This window comes from Anomaloglossus baeobatrachus, chromosome 1 (assembly GCF_048569485.1).
Source record: "Anomaloglossus baeobatrachus isolate aAnoBae1 chromosome 1, aAnoBae1.hap1, whole genome shotgun sequence".
NCBI classification, from domain to species: domain Eukaryota; kingdom Metazoa; phylum Chordata; class Amphibia; order Anura; family Aromobatidae; genus Anomaloglossus; species Anomaloglossus baeobatrachus.
Window position 1 is genome coordinate 49,101,583 of NC_134353.1, and position 23,845 is coordinate 49,125,427.

The window sequence follows — 23,845 nt, forward strand, 5'->3', positions numbered from 1 at the left end:
TATTCCCTGGCGGTCTAGGGTGGAAGGGTTCAGATTTTATTCTCTGGCGGTCTAGGGTGGAAGGGTTCAGGTTTTATTCCCTGGCGGTTTAGGGCAGAAGGGTTCAGATTTTATTCCCTGGCGGTCTAGGGTAGAAGGGTTCAGGTTTTATTCCCTGGTGGTTTAAAGTAGACGGGGGTTCAGATTTTATTCCCTGGCGGTCTAGGGTAGATGGGTTTCAGATTTTATTCCCTGGCGGTCTAGGGTAGAAAGGGTTCAGATTTTATTCCCAAAAACTTAAAACAACAAAAAAGGGCATGTGCACGTCCTGCTGTGCGCTGGGATCTAAAGTATGCGACACCAAAGAAAGACATCACTCGTGACTATGGAGCCTGTGCGACTAATAGATATAGAATACTGTCAGGATTGGAGGCAGTCTGACCTCTCAGAGCCTCGCTGACCCCATGACTTGCTGTCTGCTCTCCCGGCCACTTACTAACATGCAGTCACTAAGGACACTTACCTCTGCCACGGAGTTGAAGACTGGTAGACCAAGGTGGGCACTGCCGCCTTTGCCCGGAGAAACGCCTCCGACTAACCTAGTGCCATACTCCAAAGCCTGCTGACTGTGAAACGTGCCCTGCATAAAAACACAGAAGAGATCAGAGGAAGTCACGAGCAGAGTCCATACGAGACCCGGGGGGGAGATCACTGGACGCCGGGGCGGATCCCGGGAAGACAAGATCCTCAGACATCTGCTGAGTGACCACCACTGGTCAAAGGGAAGGTTCACTCATAACTAGTCTGCGGATACCGTATCTGCTCTGGTTTTATTCCAACCCCTTCATGAGGCGGCAAATCTGATTTTGCGCTATTTATCTTATTTACACATTTTTTTATTTTTTTGTATAGTAATAATGTGTTTATTGTAACTGTCAAGGGAGGAATTTGGGTGAAGACTGCTAATGGAGTCTTCGTTTGGGATATTCAGAGACAGTGCCGTATTAGCTGTATACCAGTGCCGATATATCAATGTATAAGACAATGACCACACAGCCATGCTCTCTCTTTCAGCCAGCGTCATCAACTGACTCGTGTATTCGATAGATCCAATTATACAGAAAAGCTACTTCGGCCTTGAAGCTAAACAGGGAGTACTTTTACTCCTTAATTTCTCACAGCGCAGTTTGTTTCTTGTACATTCTTTCTGTGTGAACATTACTGATAACACTTTTGCAGCTTCACATTCTGGCTTCATTATCTTTGGTTAACTCCTTCATGACTATACAGCTTAGAATTATATTATGGGTCTATGTGTTTGCTACATAGACAGATTATTATGCAACTACATCTATATTTTGATTATTTACATACACAGATATTCTTATTACGTTTAAACAAAAACTACAGCTCAGGCGACCTCCACATTACCATTCTGAGATTAATACCTTTCAATTTGGGTTTTTTTTGCCTTTTTATTTTTACTTGCGATTTTATCACCTTATTGAGGCTGTGGTTTTGGTCTCGTTTTGCAGATTGAAAGACAAAAGCAGCTTCATATAAAATTAGAGATAAAAAAAAACAAAAAAAACAAAAAAAAAAACACAGGTAACTGAATTTACTTAAAGGAGTTTTCTCACAAACAAAAGTTGATTTTAATCAATAGAGCTTGGATATTTAAAGTTTCCACAATTGGATGGTTTTATTATATAAACAAAAAAAAAACAACAAAAAAAAGGAGCAGTTAGCCAAAAAAATAAATTGACAAAAATGCAGTGAGCTCCCCCCTTATTTTTAATAACCAAGGTAAATCAGTCAGCTAGGGGCTGGTATTCTCAGGCTGGGAAGGCACATGGCTATTTAGCCCCACCCACTCTAAAAATAACAGCTCACAGCTGCCTCAAAAGCTGCGTCACCTGTGGCGCTTTTCCCCACTCTTCCCGACTGCACTGCTGTGGTGGAAATTGATGTAATATTGTTGGAGTTGATAGCAGCTGGTATTAATCCCTGGGTTTAGTAATAATGGAGGAGTCTATCAGACTCCTACCGTTACTAGCCCCGCAATAACAAAAAAAAAAATGAATGAAACAAGACACGTACCCTCATTCACCATTTAATTCAAAAGAAAAAATAAAATTCCCAGCTGGTCTGACGTAGTCCACGAATTCTGACAAACAAAATTATATAGAGCCTCATTCTGACACTCCATAGACTTTGCTTACAGGCAATTCCAGGTGGCGCTGCGCTGCGGGAGACCGGGTGCCTATGATAAGCGGTGACATTAACACTACCACTATTCAGAGGCGCAAGGTCTCCTGCAGTGTGTCCTGGAATTGCCTGAAAGCAAAGTGTATGGAGCGTCAGAACAAGGATCTGTAGACTTTTCTCATCAGAATCCTTTAGTATGTCAGACCAGCATGGAATTTTTTTTTTTTCTTTTGCATAAAGTGGTGAACGAGGGTAAATGCCTTGTTATGTATGTATGTATGTATGTATGTATGTATGTATGTATGTATGTATGTATGTATGTATGTATGTATGTATGTATGTATATGTATATATATATATATATACACACACATATATACACATATATATATATATATAAATATATATTTATGCTATGTTGGATTTGGTGTACCATGGCGTAGTTACAAGGACTATATGGAAGAATTGGGTTTGGAGCAATCAAAATTAGGATTAGGAGTGATGTTTGGTAACATGGCAGGGTCAGGCCCGGTGAAGGCTCACAACACATGTTTTGCTGGAAAAGGTCTGGTGAAGCCACGTCTGTACCAAACCTGGTCTGTCAATTGTGTGAGTAGTCCAGAGGATGCCGCTGTAATAGGAAATGTAGTCAGGTATGTGCAGCCCAATAATCTGGCGAGATGTACCTGTTTTCCGGTGAAGCCCTGGCATATTATTTTAGTGTCCTTATTAATGTACAGGTTCTTCCGGGAGGCTGTGTAGGAGCTGTGCCGCACGCCATTCTGTTGCACTAAAAAAAGAAGAAGCGCAAAATGATTCATCCATCATAGACATGTAATACTGCACACTGGCCACTAGATGGCACCAACGCTGTCATTACGAGTCACAGCCATAGCTCCGGGAAAATAGATTGAAGAAAAAATAATAAAATGAACAAATGAATGAAAATACAACTAAGCCAACATAATATAACCGTTTATATTCCGAAAATAAGAGGAGACATGGCACATTTTGAGATCACTGTCCAGCTGGTTACACAAATGTGTGCCTTCATGCCATGCAATACAGCATCAACACCGTGCAATAGAAAATTAAAATGTATACAATGTATGTGTATATATTACAGATATAGATATATATATTAACTATATAACGTGTGTGTGTATATATATGTGTATATTAACTATATAACGTGTGTGTGTGTGTGTATATAATATATATATATATTATATACACACACACACACGTCATATAGTTAATATACACATACATACACATATATATATATATATATATATATATATGTGTATGTATGTGTATATTAACTATATGACGTGTGTGTGTGTGTGTGTGTGTGTGTGTGAGTGATATATATATATATATATATATATTATATATCTATATATATCTATATATATCTATATATATCTATATATATCTATATATATCTATATATATCTATATATATATATATATATATATATATATATATATATATATATATATATATATATATATATATATATATATATATATATATATATATATATATATATATATATATATATACACACACACACATATACATACATACATACATACATACATACAGTGTGAGAGAGATAGAGAGATAGAGAGATATATATATCTCTCTAAAAAATATATAGTGCCTACAAGTAGTATTCAACCCCCTGCAGATTTAGCAGGTTTGATAAGATGCAAATAAGTTAGAGCCTGCAAACTTCAAACAAAAGCAGGATTTATTAACAGATGCATAAATCTTACAAACCAACAAGTTATGTTGCTCAGTTAAATTTTAATAAATTTTAAACATAAAAGTGTGGGTCAATTATTATTCAACCCCTAGGTTTAATATTTTGTGGAATAACCCTTGTTTGCAATTACAGCTAATAATCGTCTTTTATAAGACCTGATCAGGCCGGCACAGGTCTCTGGAGTTATCTTGGCCCACTCCTCCATGCAGATCTTCTCCAAGTTATCTAGGTTCTTTGGGTGTCTCATGTGGACTTTAATCTTGAGCTCCTTCCACAAGTTTTCAATTGGGTTAAGGTCAGGAGACTGACTAGGCCACTGCAACACCTTGATTTTTTCCCTCTTGAACCAGGCCTTGGTTTTCTTGGCTGTGTGCTTTGGGTCGTTGTTTTGTTGGAAGAGGAAATGACGACCCATCTTAAGATCCTTGATGGAGGAGCGGAGGTTCTTGGCCAAAATCTCCAGGTAGGCCGTGCTATCCATCTTCCCATGGATGCGGACCAGATGGCCAGGCCCCTTGGCTGAGAAACAGCCCCACAGCATGATGCTGCCACCACCATGCTTGACTGTAGGGACGGTATTCTTGGGGTCGTATGAAGTGCCATCCAGTCTCCAAACGTCACATGTGTGGTTGGCACCAAAGATCTCGATCTTGGTCTCATCAGACCAGAGAACCTTGAACCAGTCTGTCTCAGAGTCCTCCAAGTGATCATGAGCAAACTGTAGACGAGCCTTGGCATGACGCTTTGAAAGTAAAGGTACCTTATGGGCTTGTCTGGAACGGAGACCATTGCGGTGGAGTACGTTACTTATGGTATTGACTGAAACCAATGTCCCCACTGCCATGAGATCTTCCCGGAGCTCCTTCCTTGTTGTCCTTGGGTTAGCCTTGACTCTTTGGACAAGCCTGGCCTCGGCACGGGTGGAAACTTTCAAAGGCTGTCCAGGCCGTGGAAGGCTAACAGTAGTTCCATAAGCCTTCCACTTCCGGATGATGCTCCCAACAGTGGAGACAGGTAGGCCCAACTCCTTGGAAAGGGTTTTGTACCCCTTGCCAGCCTTGTGACCCTCCACGATCTTGTCTCTGATGGCCTTGGAATGCTCCTTTGTCTTTCCCATGTTGACCAAGTATGAGTGCTGTTCACAAGTTTGGGGAGGGTCTTAATTAGTCAGAAAAGGCTGGAAAAGAAGGGAATTTTGTTTACTTACCGTAAATTCCTTTTCTTCTAGCTCCAATTGGGAGACCCAGACAATTGGGGTGTATAGCTATGCCTCCGGAGGCCACACAAAGTATTACACTAAAAGTGTAAAGCCCCTCCCCTTCAGCCTATACACCCCCCGTGCTGCCACGGGCTCCTCAGTTTTGGTGCAAAAGCAAGAAGGAGGAAAAAATTATAAACTGGTTTAAAGTAAATTCAATCCGAAGGAATATCGGAGAACTGAAACCATTCAACGTGAACAACATGTGTACACAAAAAACAGGGGCGGGTGCTGGGTCTCCCAATTGGAGCTAGAAGAAAAGGAATTTACGGTAAGTAAACAAAATTCCCTTCTTCTTTGGCGCTCCATTGGGAGACCCAGACAATTGGGACGTCCAAAAGCAGTCCCTGGGTGGGTAAATAATACCTCATAATAGAGCCGTAGCGGCTCCGTCCTACAGGTGGGCAACCGCCGCCTGAAGGACTTGCCTACCTAGGCTGGCATCTGCCGAAGCATAGGTATGCACCTGATAGTGTTTCGTGAAAGTGTGCAGGCTCGACCAGGTAGCTGCCTGACACACCTGCTGAGCCGTAGCCTGGTGTCGCAAGGCCCAGGACGCTCCCACGGCCCTGGTAGAATGGGCCTTCAGCCCTGAGGGAACCGGAAGCCCCGAGGAACGATAAGCTTCGAGAATTGGTTCCTTGATCCACCGAGCCAGGGTTGATTTGGAAGCTTGTGTCCCTTTAAGCTGGCCAGCGACAAGTACAAAGAGTGCATCCGAGCGGCGCAGGGGCGCCGTACGAGAAATGTAGACTGAGTGCTCTCACCAGATCTAACAAGTGCAAATCCTTTTCACACTGGTGAACTGGATGAGGGCAAAAAGAAGGTAAGGAGATATCCTGATTGAGATGAGAGATATCCTGATTGAGATGAAAGGGGGATACCACCTTAGGGAGGAATTCCGGAACCGGACGCAGAACCACCTTGTCCTGGTGAAACACCAGGAAAGGAGCTTTGCATGACAACGCTGCTAGCTCAGACACTCTCCGAAGTGAAGTGACTGCTACTAGAAAAACCACTTTCTGCGAAAGGCGTGCGAGCGAAATATCCCTCATTGGCTCGAACGGTGGTTTCTGAAGAACCATCAGCACCCTGTTCAGATCCCAGGGTTCTAACGGACGCTTGTAAGGAGGGACAATGTGACAAACCCCTTGCAGGAACGTGCGTACCTGTGGTAGTCTGGCCAGGCGCTTCTGAAAAAACACAGAGAGCGCAGAGACTTGTCCCTTAAGGGAGCCTAGCGACAAACCCTTTTCCAATCCGGATTGAAGAAAGGACAGAAAAGTGGGCAAGGCAAATGGCCAGGGAGAGAAACCCTGAGCAGGAGCACCACGACAGGAATATTTTCCACATCCTGTGGTAGATCTTGGCGGACGTTGGTTTCCTAGCCTGTCTCATGGTGGCAATGACCTCTTGAGATAATCCTGAAGACGCTAAGATCCAGGACTCAATGGCCACACAGTCAGGTTGAGGGCCGCAGAATTCAGATGGAAAAACGGCCCTTGAGACAGCAAGTCTGGTCGGTCTGGCAGTGCCCACGGTTGGCCGACCGTGAGATGCCACAGATCCGGGTACCACGACCTCCTCGGCCAGTCTGGAGCGACGAGGATGGCGCGGCGGCAGTCGGCCCTGATCTTGCGTAACACTCTGGGCAACAGTGCCAGAGGAGGAAACACATAAGGAAGCTGAAACTGCGACCAATCCTGAACTAAGGCGTCTGCCGCCAGAGCTCTGTGATCTTGAGATCGAGCCATGAATGTTGGGACCTTGTTGTTGTGCCGTGACGCCATTAGGTCGACGTCCGGCATCCCCCAGCGGCAACAGATCTCCTGAAACACGTCCGGGTGAAGGGACCATTCCCCTGCGTCCATGCCCTGGCGACTGAGAAAGTCTGCTTCCCAGTTTTCTACGCCCGGGATGTGAACTGCGGAGATGGTGGAGGCCGTGGCTTCCACCCACATCAAAATCCGCCGGACCTCTTGGAAGGCTTGCCGACTGCGTGTTCCACCTTGGTGGTTGATGTAAGCCACCGCTGTGGAGTTGTCCGACTGAATTCGGATCTGCTTGCCTTCCAGCCACTGCTGGAACGCTTTTAGGGCAAGATACACTGCCCTGATCTCCAGAACATTGATCTGAAGTGAGGACTCTTGCTGAGTCCACGTACCCGGAGCCCTGTGGTGGAGAAAAACTGCTCCCCACCCTGACAGACTCGCGTCCGTCGTGACCACCGCCCAGGATGGGGGTAGGAAGGATTTCCCCTTCGATAATGAGGTGGGAAGAAGCCACCACCGAAGGGAAGCTTTGGTTGCCTGAGAGAGGGAGACGGTCCTGTCGAGGGACGTCGGCTTCCTGTCCCATTTGCGTAGGATGTCCCATTGAAGAGGACGCAGGTGAAACTGCGCGAAAGGAACTGCCTCCATTGCTGCCACCATCTTCCCCAGGAAGTGCATGAGTCGCCTCAAGGGGTGTGACCGACCTTGAAGGAGAGATTGCACCCCTGTCTGTAGTGAACGCTGTTTGTCCAGCGGAAGCTTCACTATCGCTGGAAGAGTATGAAACTCCATGCCAAGATATGTCAGCGATTGGACCGGTGTCAGATTTGACTTTGGAAAATTGATGATCCACCCGAAACTCTGGAGAGTCTCCAGAGTAACGTTGAGGCTGTGTTGGCATGCCTCTTGAGAGGGTGCCTTGACCAGCAGATCGTCTAAGTAAGGTATCACCGAGTGACCCTGAGAGTGGAGGACCGCAACTACTGTAGCCATGACCTTGGTGAAAACCCTTGGGGCTGTCGCCAGGCCGAACGGCAGTGCCGCGAACTGAAGGTGTTCGTCTCCTATGGCGAAGCGCAGGAAGCGCTGATGCTCTGGAGCAATCGGTACGTGGAGATAAGCATCTTTGATATCGATCGATGCTAGGAAATCTCCTTGGGACATTGAGGCGATGACGGAGCGGAGGGATTCCATCCGGAACCGCCTGGTTTTTACATGTTTGTTGAGCAGTTTTAGATCCAAAACAGGACGGAAAGACCCGTCCTTCTTTGGAACCACAAACAGGTTGGAGTAGAAACCGTGACCCTGTTGCTGAAGAGGAACCGGGACCACCACTCCTTCTGCCTTCAGAATGCCCACCGCCTGCAGAAGAGCCTCGGCTCGCTCGGGAGGCGGAGATGTTCTGAAGAATCGAGTCAGAGGACGAGAGCTGAACTCTATCCTGTAACCGTGAGACAAAATGTCTCTCACCCAACGGTCTTTTACTTGTGGCAGCCAGGTGTCGCAAAAGCGGGAGAGCCTGCCACCGACCGAGGATGCGGTGTGAGGAGGCCGTAAGTCATGAGGAAGCCGCCTTGGTAGCGGCACCTCCGGCGGTCTTTTTAGGGCGTGATTTGGACCGCCATGCGTCGGAGTTCCTCTGATCCTTCTGAGGCCTTTTGGACGAGGAGAATTGGGACCTGCCCGCCCCCCGAAAGGACCGAAACCTCGACTGTCCCCTCCTCTGTTGGGGTGTTTTTGGTTTGGCCTGGGGTAAGGAAGTTTCCTTTCCCTTGGATTGTTTGATGATTTCATCCAATCTCTCACCAAACAAGCGGTCGCCAGAAAATGGCAAACCAGTTAAGCACTTTTTGGAAGCCGAATCTGCCTTCCATTCCCGTAGCCACAAGGCCCTGCGTATTGCCACCGAATTATCGGCTGCAACCGCCGTACGGCTCGCAGAGTCCAGGACAGCATTAATAGCGTAGGACGCAAATGCCGACGTTTGAGAGGTTATGGACGCCACCTGCGGCGCAGACGTACGTGTGAGTGCGTCAATTTGCGCCTGACCAGCTGATATAGCTTGGAGTGCCCATACGGCTGCGAATGCTGGAGCAAAAGACGCGCCGATAGCTTCATAGATGGATTTCAACCAGAGCTCCATCTGTCTGTCAGTGGCATCCTTGAGTGAAGCTCCATCTTCCACTGCAACTATGGATCTAGCCGCCAGTCTGGAGATTGGAGGATCCACCTTGGGACACTGAGTCCAGCCCTTGACCACGTCAGGGGGGAAGGGGTAACGTGTATCCTTAAGGCGCTTGGAAAAACGCTTATCTGGACAAGCTCGGTGTTTCTGGACTGCGTCTCTGAAGTCAGAGTGGTCCAGAAACATACTCATTGTACGCTTAGGAAACCTGAAACGGAATTTCTCCTGCTGAGAAGCTGACTCCTCCACTGGAGGAGCTGAGGGAGAAATATCCAACATTTGATTGATGGACGCAATAAGATCATTCAATATGGCGTCCCCATCAGGAGTATCAAGGTTGAGAGCGGCTTCAGGATCAGAATCCTGATCAGCTAGCTCCGCTTCATCATACAGAGAGTCCTCTCGCTGAGACCCTGAACAATGTGATGATGTCGAGGGGATTTCATAGCGAGCTCGCTTAGGTGGTCTGGGGCTGCGGTCCAGGTCAGAGACCTCACTCTGGGATCTATGAGACACCCCGGGAGAACATTGTTGTTCCAACTGAGGGGGACCAGGGGGCAATGATTCCACAGTGCCCATGGCTTGAGATGCCGGCCTGGACTGCAAGGCTTCTAATATCTTAGCCATAGTCTCAGAAAGTCTTTCAGTAAAAACTGCAAACTCCGTCCCTGTCACCTGGACAGTGTTAACAGGTGGTTCTCCCTGGGCCACCCTTAGCAGAGGCTCCGGCTGAGAAAGTGCCACAGGGGCCGAGCATTGCACACAATGAGGGTCAGTGGAACCTGCCGGCAGTATAGCCGTACATGCTGCACAGGCAGCATAGCAAGTCTGTGCTTTGGCACCCTTGCTATTTGTGGACGACATGCTGTTGTCTCCTCTGAGCAATACAGGAGGGTATATAGCCAAAAACAACCGTCACCATACAGTGTAAAGTATAGCCTATAATCATATAATCTATAAGTACACTTCTGCACCAGTGGGGCCAGCACCTAGGTGCTGCTTACCGCCCGCGCAATGCGGTTGTGTGGTCACCAGAATTCCTGCCTGGGTCTCCCTTAGCTTGTCTCCCTTCTCCAGCGTTAGCAGAGCTGACAGGAATGGCTGCCGGCGTCCTGAGGAGAGGAGGGGGCCGTCGGCGTGCCCTAGAAAGTGCGGGAATCTGGTGCCCCACTGTGTACAGTGAGGGGGGTGGAGTATGCAAAGCATGCTCCAGCCTCAGTTGCTGATGTCCTTTACAGCGTCCCGCCCTTCCCCTGACTGGCAGGCCTGGGGGCGGGAAAAGAATGAGACTAGGCCGCAAAAGCCGGGGACTAAAGTTCTAAGTGCGGCCGCCGTATAAGCGCGGTCGGCGCGGAAGTCCCCGGCGCACTAACAGTCCCAGCCGCGCCGCAGTGATAACAATGGCAGCGGCGGTTAGCGCGGCAGTCCCCATACACTAACACACTCAGCGACGCTGCAGTGTGTAAAGGCACAAACGCAGTCAGCGCCGCGGTCCCCGGTGCACTAGCACACCCAGCAATGCTGGAGTGTTGCTGTGCGCGGTCCCCACGGGGACACAGAGTACCTCAAAGTAGCAGGGCCATGTCCCTGAACGATACTCGGCTCCTATCCAGCAGAGTCCTCAGGAGCTGTGGATGGAGCACGGTCTCATGTGCCTGGAGACCGAAAGGATCCCACTTCACCCAGAGCCCTAAGGGGGATGGGGAAGGAAAACAGCATGTGGGCTCCAGCCTCCGTACCCGCAATGGATACCTCAACCTTAACAACACCGCCGACAAGAGTGGGGTGAGAAGGGAGCATGCTGGGGGCCCTGTTATGGGCCCTCTTTTCTTCCATCCGACATAGTCAGCAGCTGCTGCTGACTAAGCTGTGGAGCTATGCGTGGATGTCTGCCTCCTTCGCACAAAGCATAAAAACTGAGGAGCCCGTGGCAGCACGGGGGGTGTATAGGCTGAAGGGGAGGGGCTTTACACTTTTAGTGTAATACTTTGTGTGGCCTCCGGAGGCATAGCTATACACCCCAATTGTCTGGGTCTCCCAATGGAGCGCCAAAGAAAGAGATAATTAATCCAAACATGTGAAGCTCATTGTTCTTTGTGCCTGAAATATATATATATATTATACACAGACACTGTATGTATGTATGTATGTATACACACACTGTATATTATATATATATACTAGAAGGTGGCCCGATTCTACGCATCGGGTATTCTAGAATTTACGTATTGTGTAGTTCATGTATGATTTTTGTTATATATATATATATATATATAGATGTTGTTGTGTGTAGTTACCAAGTGTTTGTGTAGGGCGCTGTACATGTTCTGGATGTTGTCTGGGTGTGATGGGGGGTGAGAGCGGTGTTGTTTGTGTGTTGCGTTGTTTGTGGAGCGCTGTGTGTCTGTAGCGTTGTGTGTGTGTTGTGCAGTTTGTGTGTGTGTGGTGTGTTTTGGGGGGAGGTATGTTTTGTGCAATGTGCGTGTTGTGCGGTATGTGCGTATATTTGTGTGTGCAGCGTTGTCTGTGTGTGTGGGTGTCTGTGTAGGGCAGTTGTTTGTGGTTCCCAGTGTGTGTGTGTGGTGTGGTGTGTTGTGCAGTGCGCGCGCATATGTGTGTGTTGGGGGGAGGTGTGCACTTCCCATCGTGCTCCATCCCCCATGCAGCGCACTCCCCATCGTGCTCCATCTCCCATCCTGCGCACTCCCAAACGTGCTCCATCCGCCATGCTGCGCACTCCCAAACGTGCTCCATCCGCCATGCTGCGCACTCCCAAACGTGCTCCATCCGCCATGCTGCGCCAGCATCAGCCTCTCTCCTCCCAGCATCAGCCTCTCTGTCCCCAGCATCAGCCTCTCTGTCCCCAGCATCAGCCTCTCTGTCCCCAGCATCAGCCTCTCTGTCCCCAGCATCAGCCTCTCTGTCCCCAGCATCAGCCTCTCTGTCCCCAGCATCAGCCTCTCTGTCCCCAGCATCAGCCTCTCTGTCCCCAGCATCAGCCTCTCTGTCCCCAGCATCAGCCTCTCTGTCCCCAGCATCAGCCTCTCTGTCCCCAGCATCAGCCTCTCTGTCCCCAGCATCAGCCTCTCTGTCCCCAGCATCAGCCTCTCTGTCCCCAGCATCAGCCTCTCTGTCCCCAGCATCAGCCTCTCTGTCCCCAGCATCAGCCTCTCTGTCCCCAGCATCAGCCTCTCTGTCCCCAGCATCAGCCTCTCTGTCCCCAGCATCAGCCTCTCTGTCCCCAGCATCAGCCTCTCTGTCCCCAGCATCAGCCTCTCTGTCCCCAGCATCAGCCTCTCTGTCCCCAGCATCAGCCTCTCTGTCCCCAGCATCAGCCTCTCTGTCCCCAGCATCAGCCTCTCTGTCCCCAGCATCAGCCTCTCTGTCCCCAGCATCAGCCTCCCGCAGCATCAGCCTCTCTGTCCCCAGCATCAGCTTCTCTGTCCCCAGCATCAGCCTCTCTGTCCCCAGCATCAGCCTCTCCGTCTCCAGCATCAGCCTCCCCATCCCAGCCTTCCCCAGGATCAGCCTCTGTCCTCTCAGCCTCGTCCAGCACGCCGTGCTCCTCTGCCGACACTCACACACACCCACACACACCCACCCGATCGCATCCACACACACCCACCCGATCGCATCCACTCACACACACCCGATCGCATCCACTCACACACACCCGATCGCATCCACTCACACACACCCGATCGCATCCACTCACACACACCCGATCGCATCCACTCACACACACCCGATCGCATCCACTCACACACACCCGATCGCATCCACTCACACACACCCGATCGCATCCACTCACACACAAAGACACACACACTGACGATATTGCACATACGCGCTGATACTCACAACATCCGGGGATATCACATGCTTCTGGCCATGTGATCCCCCGGCAGGTCCTGGAAGCTCACAACTGCACAGTATCGCCGCCGAGAAGCAAGCGATATCCCAGGATGTTGTGAGTATGTGGATGCGATGTGATGTGTGAGGTGTGTGTGAGTATGATCTGATTTGTGTGTGTGTGTATGTTCCGCAGCTGCAGGACCTTGATGTGTGGATGCGATGTGATGTGTGTGTGATGTGTGTGAGAGTGAGTGTGAGCCGGTGTACACTGGTAACTATGATATACATCGGGTAACTAAGGGACCTTAGTTACCCGATGTTTATAATGGTTACCAGCTTTCACGGCCTCCGTCAAGATCCCAGCATCGCAAGGTTATGTCTGGCGCTGCCGGGATCCTGACGGAGCCGGTGTAGAAGCAAGCGATATCCCAGCATGTTGTGATGTGTGAGGTGTGTGTGAGAGTGAGTGTGAGAGTGAGTGTGAGAGTGAGTGTGAGAGTGAGTGTGATCTGATGTGTGTGTGTACTCACCTGGGAATCGGAGCTCCCTGTCAGTTGGGCCAGAGCGAGCGTGCATTGCGTGAGGGGGGCGGGGCCTGCAGACAGCCGGGGCGAGAGGCCAATCCGTGTGGGGGGGCGGGGCCATGGCGAGCCCAGCGGCCAATCAGCTTTGTGTCACCGTAAGGACACAATTTCGGAGCATGACAGACAGATAGACAGACAGAATAAGGCAATTATATATATATATATACACACTGTAAGATACACATACAGTGTATGTATATATAATTATATATATATATATATATATATATATATATATATATATATATACACACATACACACACACACACACACACACACTGTATATATGTATACACACACACACACACTGTACATATGTATACATACACACACACACTATATATATATATAAAAAAAAATATTTTTTTTTAGGCCCCCTCTGAACAGATCTGTTTAACCCCTTCACGACCTTTGACGGATATATCCGTCATGGAGCGTGTGACGTTAAGCCCCGCGCCCTGGATGTGTAGTTATTACAGCTACTTTGAAAAAGTGGCAATCAGGGGGCACAAATCCTCTACAACTGGTGAGAGGAGCGATAACTGGAAGATCTCCTGTATCCTCAAAGTTATTGGAGGCTGAACAGCATCGGTAAGATGACAGTAACACCATTGGGGGGGTGGATAATATGAAGAAAAGCCGATGTGTACCCTTCCCCAGGTGTAAACAGTAGGGAGGCAAGACAGGAACTCAAGGAGACTGGTAATGGGGGAGTGACATGGAGTGGTTCAGCCTTCCCTGTGGAGGATAACATGAGGAAAATGGTCACTGGAGGTTGTAAAGGAAAAATACATTACATGCTGTGACTGATAAAATGGGTGACTTGTGAGGACTGGTCCTGGGGGGACACAGAAAACGAGGACAGTAACATGTGGTAGGCGAGAGGGTGGTAGAGGGACCTTTACTCGTGTTCTCCCCTTTCCTGGGATCACTGGCTGCTGTACAGGGGAATGATCAATGTCACAGGCGGCCATCTTTCTTACTGAGTTAGTATCGGGAAGTAAATTGTACACATTTCTCTGTGCAGCAAGAACACAAAGTGTTGCTGTATTCGCACATCCAGATCCAAAGGCCACAGAAGTGATCCACGGACCCGGTGTGAGAATAGCGCCTCCGACCTATTTTGGTGAGGTGTGATGCACGTCACGTTGTGCCAGGCTGGTGGATCAAAAGAAACGCTGCGGGTGTCAGTGGGTCAGAGGTGCTACTCCCGCTCCCGAGCCAAGGCCGAGGGAAAGGAACGCGAGGACTGACACACACCAAGTCTAGACAGCACTGTCACGGACTGTGCCTGGTAATAAAGAAACTCAGCAAGAAAAATGGCGGCGAACATGAAAGATTTACTAATTAAGTACCATATTTTTCAGATTATAAGACGCACTTTTCCTCCCAAAAATTTGGGAGGAAAATGAGGGGTGCGTCTTAAAATCCGAATATAGCTTACTGGGGGGAGGGGTTGTCGGTGCAGCTCTGTGTGTGCAGGTGGGTGGCCAGGTGCCTGTCGGTGCCGGCTGCCTCTCTGTACAAGTGGGCAGCTTGCTGGCTGCCACTCTGTGTGGGCGGACGGACTGTGGTGGCTGTGCGGTGAGTGTCCCAGTCTGTCCGTGGTCCGGTTTCAAATGATGGTGCCGGGAGTCAGCACGTGAGAGCTCCGCTCTGGGCGCCATCATTTGAACAGGGACTGTGTACAAACTGGGACACTCACGGCACCAGCCTGCTCCACCACGACCTGCCGCTGACACCACCGACCCACCACTACCACCACCGACACCAGCGAGCCGCCGCAGACACCAGCGAGCCGCCGCAGACACCAGCGAGCCGCCGCAGACACCAGCGAGCCGCCGCAGACCCGCCGTAGACACCGCGGACCTGCTGCTGCCACCGCAGACCCGCCACCACTGCTAGTGCAGTCCTGTGACCGGCTTCACCACCGCTGCCGCCCCCTTATGGTGAGACAACACCGGAGTATAAGACGGACCTCAATTTTTTTATTTTAACCTTTTTTCGCTCTAAATTTGGGGTGCGTCTTACAAAACGAAAAATATGGTAGTTACAATCCTCTTTTAAGACGGACCCATCACCGGCTCACGCATTTTAGGCCAGTACAGACCCTACACTAGGCATAAGCAATGTGCCGGCATTAAACACACAAGCTGGAGACTGACCTATGTCAGAAGTGGGTCTTAACTACTTACACCGTATATTTCCATTATTCCAGGGCTTCTGCTGGATTTCCTTCCTTCTGGCTGTTATATATATATATATATATATTATAGTTACGTTACTTTGTAATAAGCTTTATGACAGATTTATCATTTGGGGGTTTATAGAAGTCACTTTCCACTTTTTGTCTTGTGATATCCCCTGACTTGTGTGTGCGAAATTGTACAAAAATGGACCACGGGGTTCATAAATTTTCTGCAGAAAAAAAACACTATTTTTGTGATCTTTTTCCAAGCAAACAATATTGCTTGGTGTGTTTACATGTCATAAAAATAGGGTAAAGCAGGAGAGTATCAATAGTGATGAGCAAGCACTACCATGCTCAGGTGCCAATAACCAGCATTAATGCTCAGAGGGGCGCGACTCGTGTAATGAGTATAATGGAAGACAATGGGGGACTCAGAAATCGGGAAAAGTGCTCGAGCCCCCCATTGATTTCCATTATGCTCAGTACTCAAGTAGGGAGTATAATGAAGCACAGAGCATGGTAGTGCCCGCTCATCACTGGTTACGAGTACTGAGCACCTGAGCATGGTAGTGCCCGCTCATCACTAGTTACCAGTACTGAGCACCTGAGCATGGTAGTGTCCGCTCATCACTGGTTACGAGTACTGAGCACCTGAGCATGGTAGTGCCCGCTCATCACTAGTTACGAGTACTGAGCACCTGAGCATGGTAGTGCCCGCTCATCACTAGTTACGAGTACTGAGCACCTGAGCATGGTAGTGTCCGCTCATCACTGGTTACGAGTACTGAGCACCTGAGCATGGTAGTGCCCGCTCATCACTAGTTACGAGTACTGAGCCCTCGAGCATGGTAGTGCCCACTCATCACTAGTTACGAGTACTGAGCACCCGAGCATGGTAGTGCCCGCTCATCACTAGTTACAAGTACTGAGCACCTGAGCATGGTAGTGCCCGCTCATCACTAGTTACAAGTACTGAGCACCTGAGCATGGTAGTCCTCGCTCATCACTAGTTACGAGTACCGAGCACCTGAGCATGGTAGTGCCCACTCATCACTAGTTACGAGTACCGAGCACCCGAGCATGGTAGTGCCCGCTCATCACTAGTTACAAGTACTGAGCACCTGAGCATGGTAGTGCCCGCTCATCACTAGTTACCAGTACTGAGCTCTCGAGCATGGTAGTGCCCGCTCATCACTAGTTACCAGTACTGAGCACCCGAGCATGGTAGTGTCCGCTCATCACTAGTTACCAGTACTGAGCAGCCGAGCATGGTAGTGCCCGCTCATCACTAGTTACCAGTACTGAGCTCTCGAGCATGGTAGTGCCCGCTCATCACTAGTTACCAGTACTGAGCAGCCGAGCATGGTAGTGTCCGCTCATCACTAGTTACCAGTACAGAGCACCGGAGCATGGTAGTGCCCGCTCATCACTAGTTATGAGTACTGAGCACCCGAGCATGGTAGTGCTCGCTCATCACTAGTTACGAGTACTGAGCAACTGAGCATGGTAGTGCCCGCTCATCACTAGTTACCAGTACTGAGCACCCGAGCATGGTAGTGCCCGCTCATTACTAGTTACGAGTACTGAGCACCCGAGCATGGTAGTGTCCGCTCATCACTAGTTACCAGTACTGAGCAACTGAGCATGGTAGTGCTCGCTCATCACTAGTTACCAGTACTGAGCACCCGAGCATGGTAGTGCCCGCTCATCACTAGTTACGAGTACTGAGCACCCGAGCATGGTAGTGTCCGCTCATCACTAGTTACCAGTACTGAGCACCCGAGCATGGTAGTGCTCGCTCATCACTAGTTACGAGTACTAAGCACTCGAGCATGGTAGTGTCCGCTCATCACTAGTTACCAGTACTGAGCACCCGAGCATGGTAGTGCCCGCTCATCACTAGTTACCAGTACAGAGCACCCGAGTATGGCAGTGCCCGCTCATCACTAGTTACGAGTACTGAGCACCTGAGCATGGTAGTGCCCGCTCATCACTAGTTATGAGTACTGAGCACCTGAGCATGGTAGTGCCCGCTCATCACTAGTTATGAGTACTGAGCACCTGAGCATGGTAGTGCCCGCTCATCACTAGTTACCAGTACTGAGCACCTGAGCATGGTAGTGTCCGCTCATCACTAGTTACCAGTACTGAGCACCCGAGCATGGTAGTGCCCGCTCATCACTAGTTACCAGTACAGAGCACCCGAGTATGGCAGTGCCCGCTCATCACTAGTTACGAGTACTGAGCACCTGAGCATGGTAGTGCCCGCTCATCACTAGTTATGAGTACTGAGCACCTGAGCATGGTAGTGCCCGCTCATCACTAGTTATGAGTACTGAGCACCTGAGCATGGTAGTGCCCGCTCATCACTAGTTACCAGTACTGAGCACCTGAGCATGGTAGTGCCCGCTCATCACTATCATGAAATCACAGCCCTCGCTACTTAACTCTGTAGAATAAACAAAGTAATACCAGTAACTTTTGCCATCTTACAACTATAGGGTTAACGATGTAACATGATCTGGTTTGCAGGGATCAGGCTCTGCCCTAGAACTAATGTGGAGGATTAGAGCAAAGTTCACCGGCTGGAGAGATCCTGTCTGAGGGGAATTGTCTGCAGGTTACAGCCTTGGACTTTGAGACCTGTTTGGGATTCTTTCTCCAGATTAACCAGGTAAAAAGATGGAACAGATGGAAACAGGGGGAAGACGTGCGCTCAGTGCAGATCCAGCAGGACGCCCCAAACCTGCAGCCAGGTGTACAAAAAAAAACCTGCCACATGTGAACACATCCTAGAAGTCCTCCTGTATGAAGACACCCTGCCAATAAACCTAAGAGGGGCACAGAGAAGGGGCCGTGCTCAGGACCCTAATATCAGAAAGAACAGCCAGGGCCAAAAACTGCTGAGCGCAGAACGAGGACCCCCGTACGGTGAAAGAAGTAAGCGGGGTGGTCTATACCCAGAAGTAATCTCTGTCAAAAACGGAACTTATTAACTGTTCATCCTGAGCCTTCTGGTTCACAAAGAAAACACCAAATATCAGAAAAAAACAATAGAGAAACAGCTTTATATAGACACACTCAACACGTATATAGTTGAAACCAGAGGTTTCCCCCTGCTCTCTATAAAGACATCTGCAGGTTTTTCCCTCCGCTCTCTATACGGACACATCTGCAGGTTTTCCCTCTGCTCTCTATACGGACACATCTGCAGGTTTTTCCCTCCGCTCTCTATAAAGACATCTGCAGGTTCCCCCTCCGCTCTCTATACAGACACATCTGCAGGTTTTTCCTTTCTCTCTATATAGACACATCTGCAGGTTTTCCCCTCCGTTCTCTATAAAGACACATCTGCAGGTTATTCCTCTGCTCTCTATAGAGACACATCTTCTGGTTATTCCTCCGCTCTCTATAAAGACACATCTGCAGGTTTCCCCTCCGCCCTCTATAAAGACACATCTGCAGGTTTTCCTTCCGCTCTCTATAAAAAGACACATCTGCAGGTTTTTCTCACTATCTGACATGAAATCAGAATAAACCTTTCCCATTTTAGGTCAGTTAGGAACCAAAATTATTTATATTTGCCAAATGCCAGAATAATGAGAGAGAGAATATGTTTTAAGGCATTTTTATTACTTTCCGCAAGGTCAATAGTTTCCATAGGAGGACAACGTATGTGTAAAACTCAATCGTCATACGGACGAGATCGGATTTTCTCTCCATGCCCATAGACTTGAATAGGGGAGTGTTATCTGAAATATGGAAGGCATTAGTTCACGCTGAGATATTTGACATATTTCAGACAGATAATTCATGAACATCCATGCGGTGTCCAGCTGAGATTATTTTTCTCTTTTCAGACAGAAAATGGACCGAAAAGACGTTGGTGTGAGCGCAGCCTAAGGATGGGGATCACCAGCGTATTTTCACTTCCTGCCCGGCTCGGCCCCCGCAGCTCCCCGCCCGCCTCGGCTCGGCCCCATTTCCTCTTTTTCCTGCATCACAATCACATCTGCCTCTAACACAATCTCATCCCTGGAAGTCACAGACTAATCTGCAGCCGTCACTTTACATAAAAAGCCTTTCATTTGGGAATTACGTAGGGTTCTCGCCCCATCAGGCCAGAGTTGTAGTCGTGTAACCGCTCATCTACTCCGTGTGTGCCAGTTTTGTTCTCTGTCGGGTCTGAGGGGCTCCCATTGATTAGATGCTCCCTAAACCCATATTTTGGAGCGGCCTTCCATAATCAAAGTCTTTTTCTATACAGTCCATTCACTACTTCTCTGAACATATGCACTGTATATATTGGCTGGTGACCGGCTCCTGCAGCCTTTTATCTGTCTCCCGTTTGGTCACGACGGCTGGACTGTCATAATTAATAAGTCACCCTCACCCCATTGTAGATTGTAAGCTCTTATTAGCAGGGTCATTATTATTTCTGCTTTAATTATCTATAACTGTTACATAAGTTTATATATGAATCTCTGAATTGTAAAACGCTGCAGAATATATTGGTGCTATAGAAATAACTAATAATAATAATAATAATGTTTACTTAAAATTTACGGTTGCAATACCATACTTTTGCGGGCTTTGCACACTACGACATCGCAGGTGCGATGTCGGTGGAATCAAATTGAAAGTGACGCACATCCGGCATCGCAGGCGACATCGCAGTGTGTAAAGCCTAGATGATACGATTAACGAGCGCAAAAGTGTCGTAATCGTATCGTCGGTGCAGCGTCGGCGTAATCCATAATTACGCTGACGCGACGGTCCGATGTTGTTCCTCGCTCCTGCGGCAGCACACATTGGCCGCCTGCCGTGTGACGTCGCAGTGACGCCGCACAACCCGCCCCCTTAACAAGGAGGCAGGTCGCCTGCCAGAGCGACGTCGCAGGGCAGGTGAGTGCATGTGAAGCTGCCGTAGCGATAATTTTCGCTACGGCAGCTATCACAAGGATATCGCAGCTGCGACGGGGGCGGGGACTATCGCGTGCGACATCGCAGCATCGGCTTGCGATGTCGCAACGTGCAAAGCCCGCCTTAGTCCATAGTAGCCTCTGCGGGAAAACTCAGTCATTGGCCAAAACTTTAATGATTACCGGGGGTTCAGCTCCTTTAGATCTGCAGTGATTGTCAGCAGCTCATCCTCAATGCGCCCCCCCACTCCCCTGCAGTGATTGTCGGCAGCTCATCCTCAATGCGCCCCCCCACTCCCCTGCAGTGATTGTCGGCAGCTCATCCTCAATGCGCCCCCCCACTCCCCTGCAGTGATTGTCAGCAGCTCATCCTCAATGCGCCCCCCCACTCCCCTGCAGTGATTGTCGGCAGCTCATCTTCAATGCGCCCCCCACTCCCCTGCAGTGATTGACGGCAGCTCATCCTCAATTCGCCCCCCCCCACTCCCCTGCAGTGATTGTCAGCAGCTCATCCTCAATTCGCCCCCCCCTCCCCTGCAGTGATTGTCGGCAGCTCATCCTAAATGCGCCCCCCCCTGCAGGGATTGTCGGCAGCTCATCCTAAATGCGCCCCCCCCACTCCCCTACAGTGATTGTCGGCAGCTCATCCTCAATGTGCCCCCCCACTCCCCTGCAGCGATTGTCGGCAGCTCATCCTCAATGTGCCCCCCCCACTCCCCTGCAGCGATTGTCGGCAGCTCATCCTCAATGTGCCCCCCCCACTCCCCTGCAGCGATTGTCGGCAGCTCATCCTCAATGTGCCCCCCCCACTCCCCTGCAGCGATTGTCGGCAGCTCATCCTCAATGTGCCCCCCCCACTCCCCTGCAGCGATTGTCGGCAGCTCATCCTCAATGTGCCCCCCCCACTCCCCTGCAGCGATTGTCGGCAGCTCATCCTCAATGTGCCCCCCCCACTCCCCTGCAGCGATTGTCGGCAGCTCATCCTCAATGCACCCCCCCCCCACTCCCCTGCAGCGATTGTCGGCAGCTCATCCTCAATGCGCCCCCCCCCCACTCCCCTGCAGCGATTGTCGGCAGCTCATCCTCAATGCGCCCCCCCCCACTCCCCTGCAGCGATTGTCGGCAGCTCATCCTCAATGCGCCCCCCCCACTCCCCTGCAGTGATTGTCGGCAGCTCATCCTCAATGCGCCCCCCCCACTCACCTGCAGTGATTGTCGGCAGCTCATCCTCAATGCGCCCCCCCCCCACTCCCCTGCAGTGATTTTCGGCAGCTCATCCTCAATGCGCCCCCCCCCCCCACTCCCCTGCAGTGATTTTCGGCAGCTCATCCTCAATGCGCCCCCCCCCCCCACTCCCCTGCAGTGATTTTCGGCAGCTCATCCTCAATGCGCCCCCCCCCCACTCCCCTGCAGTGATTGTCGGCAGCTCATCCTCAATGCGCCCCCCCCCCCACTCCCCTGCAGTGATTGTCGGCAGCTCATCCTCAATGCGCCCCCCCACTCCCCTGCAGTGATTGTCGGCAGCTCATCCTCAATGCGCCCCCCCCCCACTCCCCTGCAGTGATTGTCAGCAGCTCATCCTCAATGCGCGTCCCCCCCCCACTCCCCTGCAGTGATTGTCGGCAGCTCATCCTCAATGCGCCCCCCACTCCCCTGCAGTGATTGACGGCAGCTCATCCTCAATTCGCCGCCCCCCCACTCCCCTGCAGTGATTGACAGCAGTTCATCCTTAATGGGCCCGTCACTCCTCTGCAGTGATTGTCGGCAGCTCATCCTCAATGCGCACCCCACTCCCCTGCAGTGATTGACGGCAGCTCATCCTCAATGCGCCCCACTCTCCTGCAGTGATTGACGGCAGCTCATCCTTAATGGGCCCCCCACTCCCCTGCAGTGATTGACAGCCCGCCGTAGCTGAGGGCTTGATACAGTGTATCGGGACAAACAAGACAGTGAGGACCGAGAGTGACAAAGTATCAGACAGAACTGTGCAGTGCGGAGCCCGTACAGGAGGGGTGTACACCAGCAACGTGCGGCTCCACAGCAGCACCACAACTCCCAGCATGCCCTGACCGCGCACTTCTGTCCCAGCCCATCACTATGAGTGACATGTCTGCAGCTGTGAGCCGTGCTGGACCTGCACAAGTTTCTATTCACTGCCAGCAAGGCTCCAGCTCTCTACAGGCCGCAGCAGACGTGACCTTGGGGGGGAGCAGTATGGCAGCGCAGCACAGGACGCCAGTGACAGTGCAGACCCCGCAGCCTCAGACAGCAGCACAGGAGGGGCCGGCACCGCACACAGCGAGACACCCGCCGCACACACCGCTTTATTAGCCTGAGTAACCATGACAACCAGAGATTTACACCCCTCCCTGCTGCACATGACAGGAGACCCCGGGCCACCCCGTCCCTGCAGCGGAGACAGCCCGCCCGGCCCCGCACACACCGGAGAACTCACCCAGAAAGCGGGCGAAGAGCCTTCCCTGGAACATGGTGCGGGTCCTTCACCAATGACAGCCCGGGGCCCAGCTACAGGAAGAGGCGGAGCCTAGAGGTCAGCACAGGCCCCCGGGGCTGCCCAATCACTGCCGGAAAGGCGCACCACGTCTCACCTGCTTAAGCCTAGAATGTATGGGCTCCTTCCAGGTTAGTGGGCGTGACCATGTTTCCTCCAGCCCACAATAATCATGCAAGGAGGCGTGTTTAAATGACGTCATACCTAGAAGGAACCCATACATTCTAGCAACTAGTCTTCGGGGGGCCTGCCTACAGAAAATAATTCATACCGTAGTAGGCGGTAGGTGAGCTGGCCATAACACTGCCTGACTAGCAATGATGTCCCCGGGGCTGACGTCATCACTGCATGAGAGGTCCTTAACTGTCAGGACCCCTAAGGTATCATTAGCATTGCCCGATACTACTATTACTAATCAAGACCGCCGGAGCTGTCCGTTACACTGCCGGAAGAGAGCAGCGTCCTAACCAGGTCCCACCTGGATGCAGAAAGGATTCATAGCAGACAGTAGGAGAGCTGGCCATAAAACTGCCTGACTAGCAATGAAGCCCCTGGGGTTGGCTTCATTACTGCCTGAGAGGTCCTTAACTGTCAGGACCCCTA

At 50.3% G+C, this 23,845-nt stretch overlaps 1 protein-coding gene across 1 annotated transcript in view; it reads right to left on the bottom strand.

Annotated features, from left to right (window-relative positions):
• SUCLG1 (succinate-CoA ligase GDP/ADP-forming subunit alpha) overlaps positions 1–23,343 on the bottom strand; it is an 85,610-nt gene extending 62,267 nt beyond the window's left edge. The window contains 3 exon segments of the mRNA XM_075332607.1: positions 503–619; positions 2,874–2,977; positions 23,186–23,343. Of these exon segments, the coding sequence (XP_075188722.1) occupies positions 503–619; positions 2,874–2,977; positions 23,186–23,219 (255 nt within the window). The 5' untranslated portion in view covers positions 23,220–23,343.
• Between the last annotated feature and the right edge of the window lie 502 nt (positions 23,344–23,845).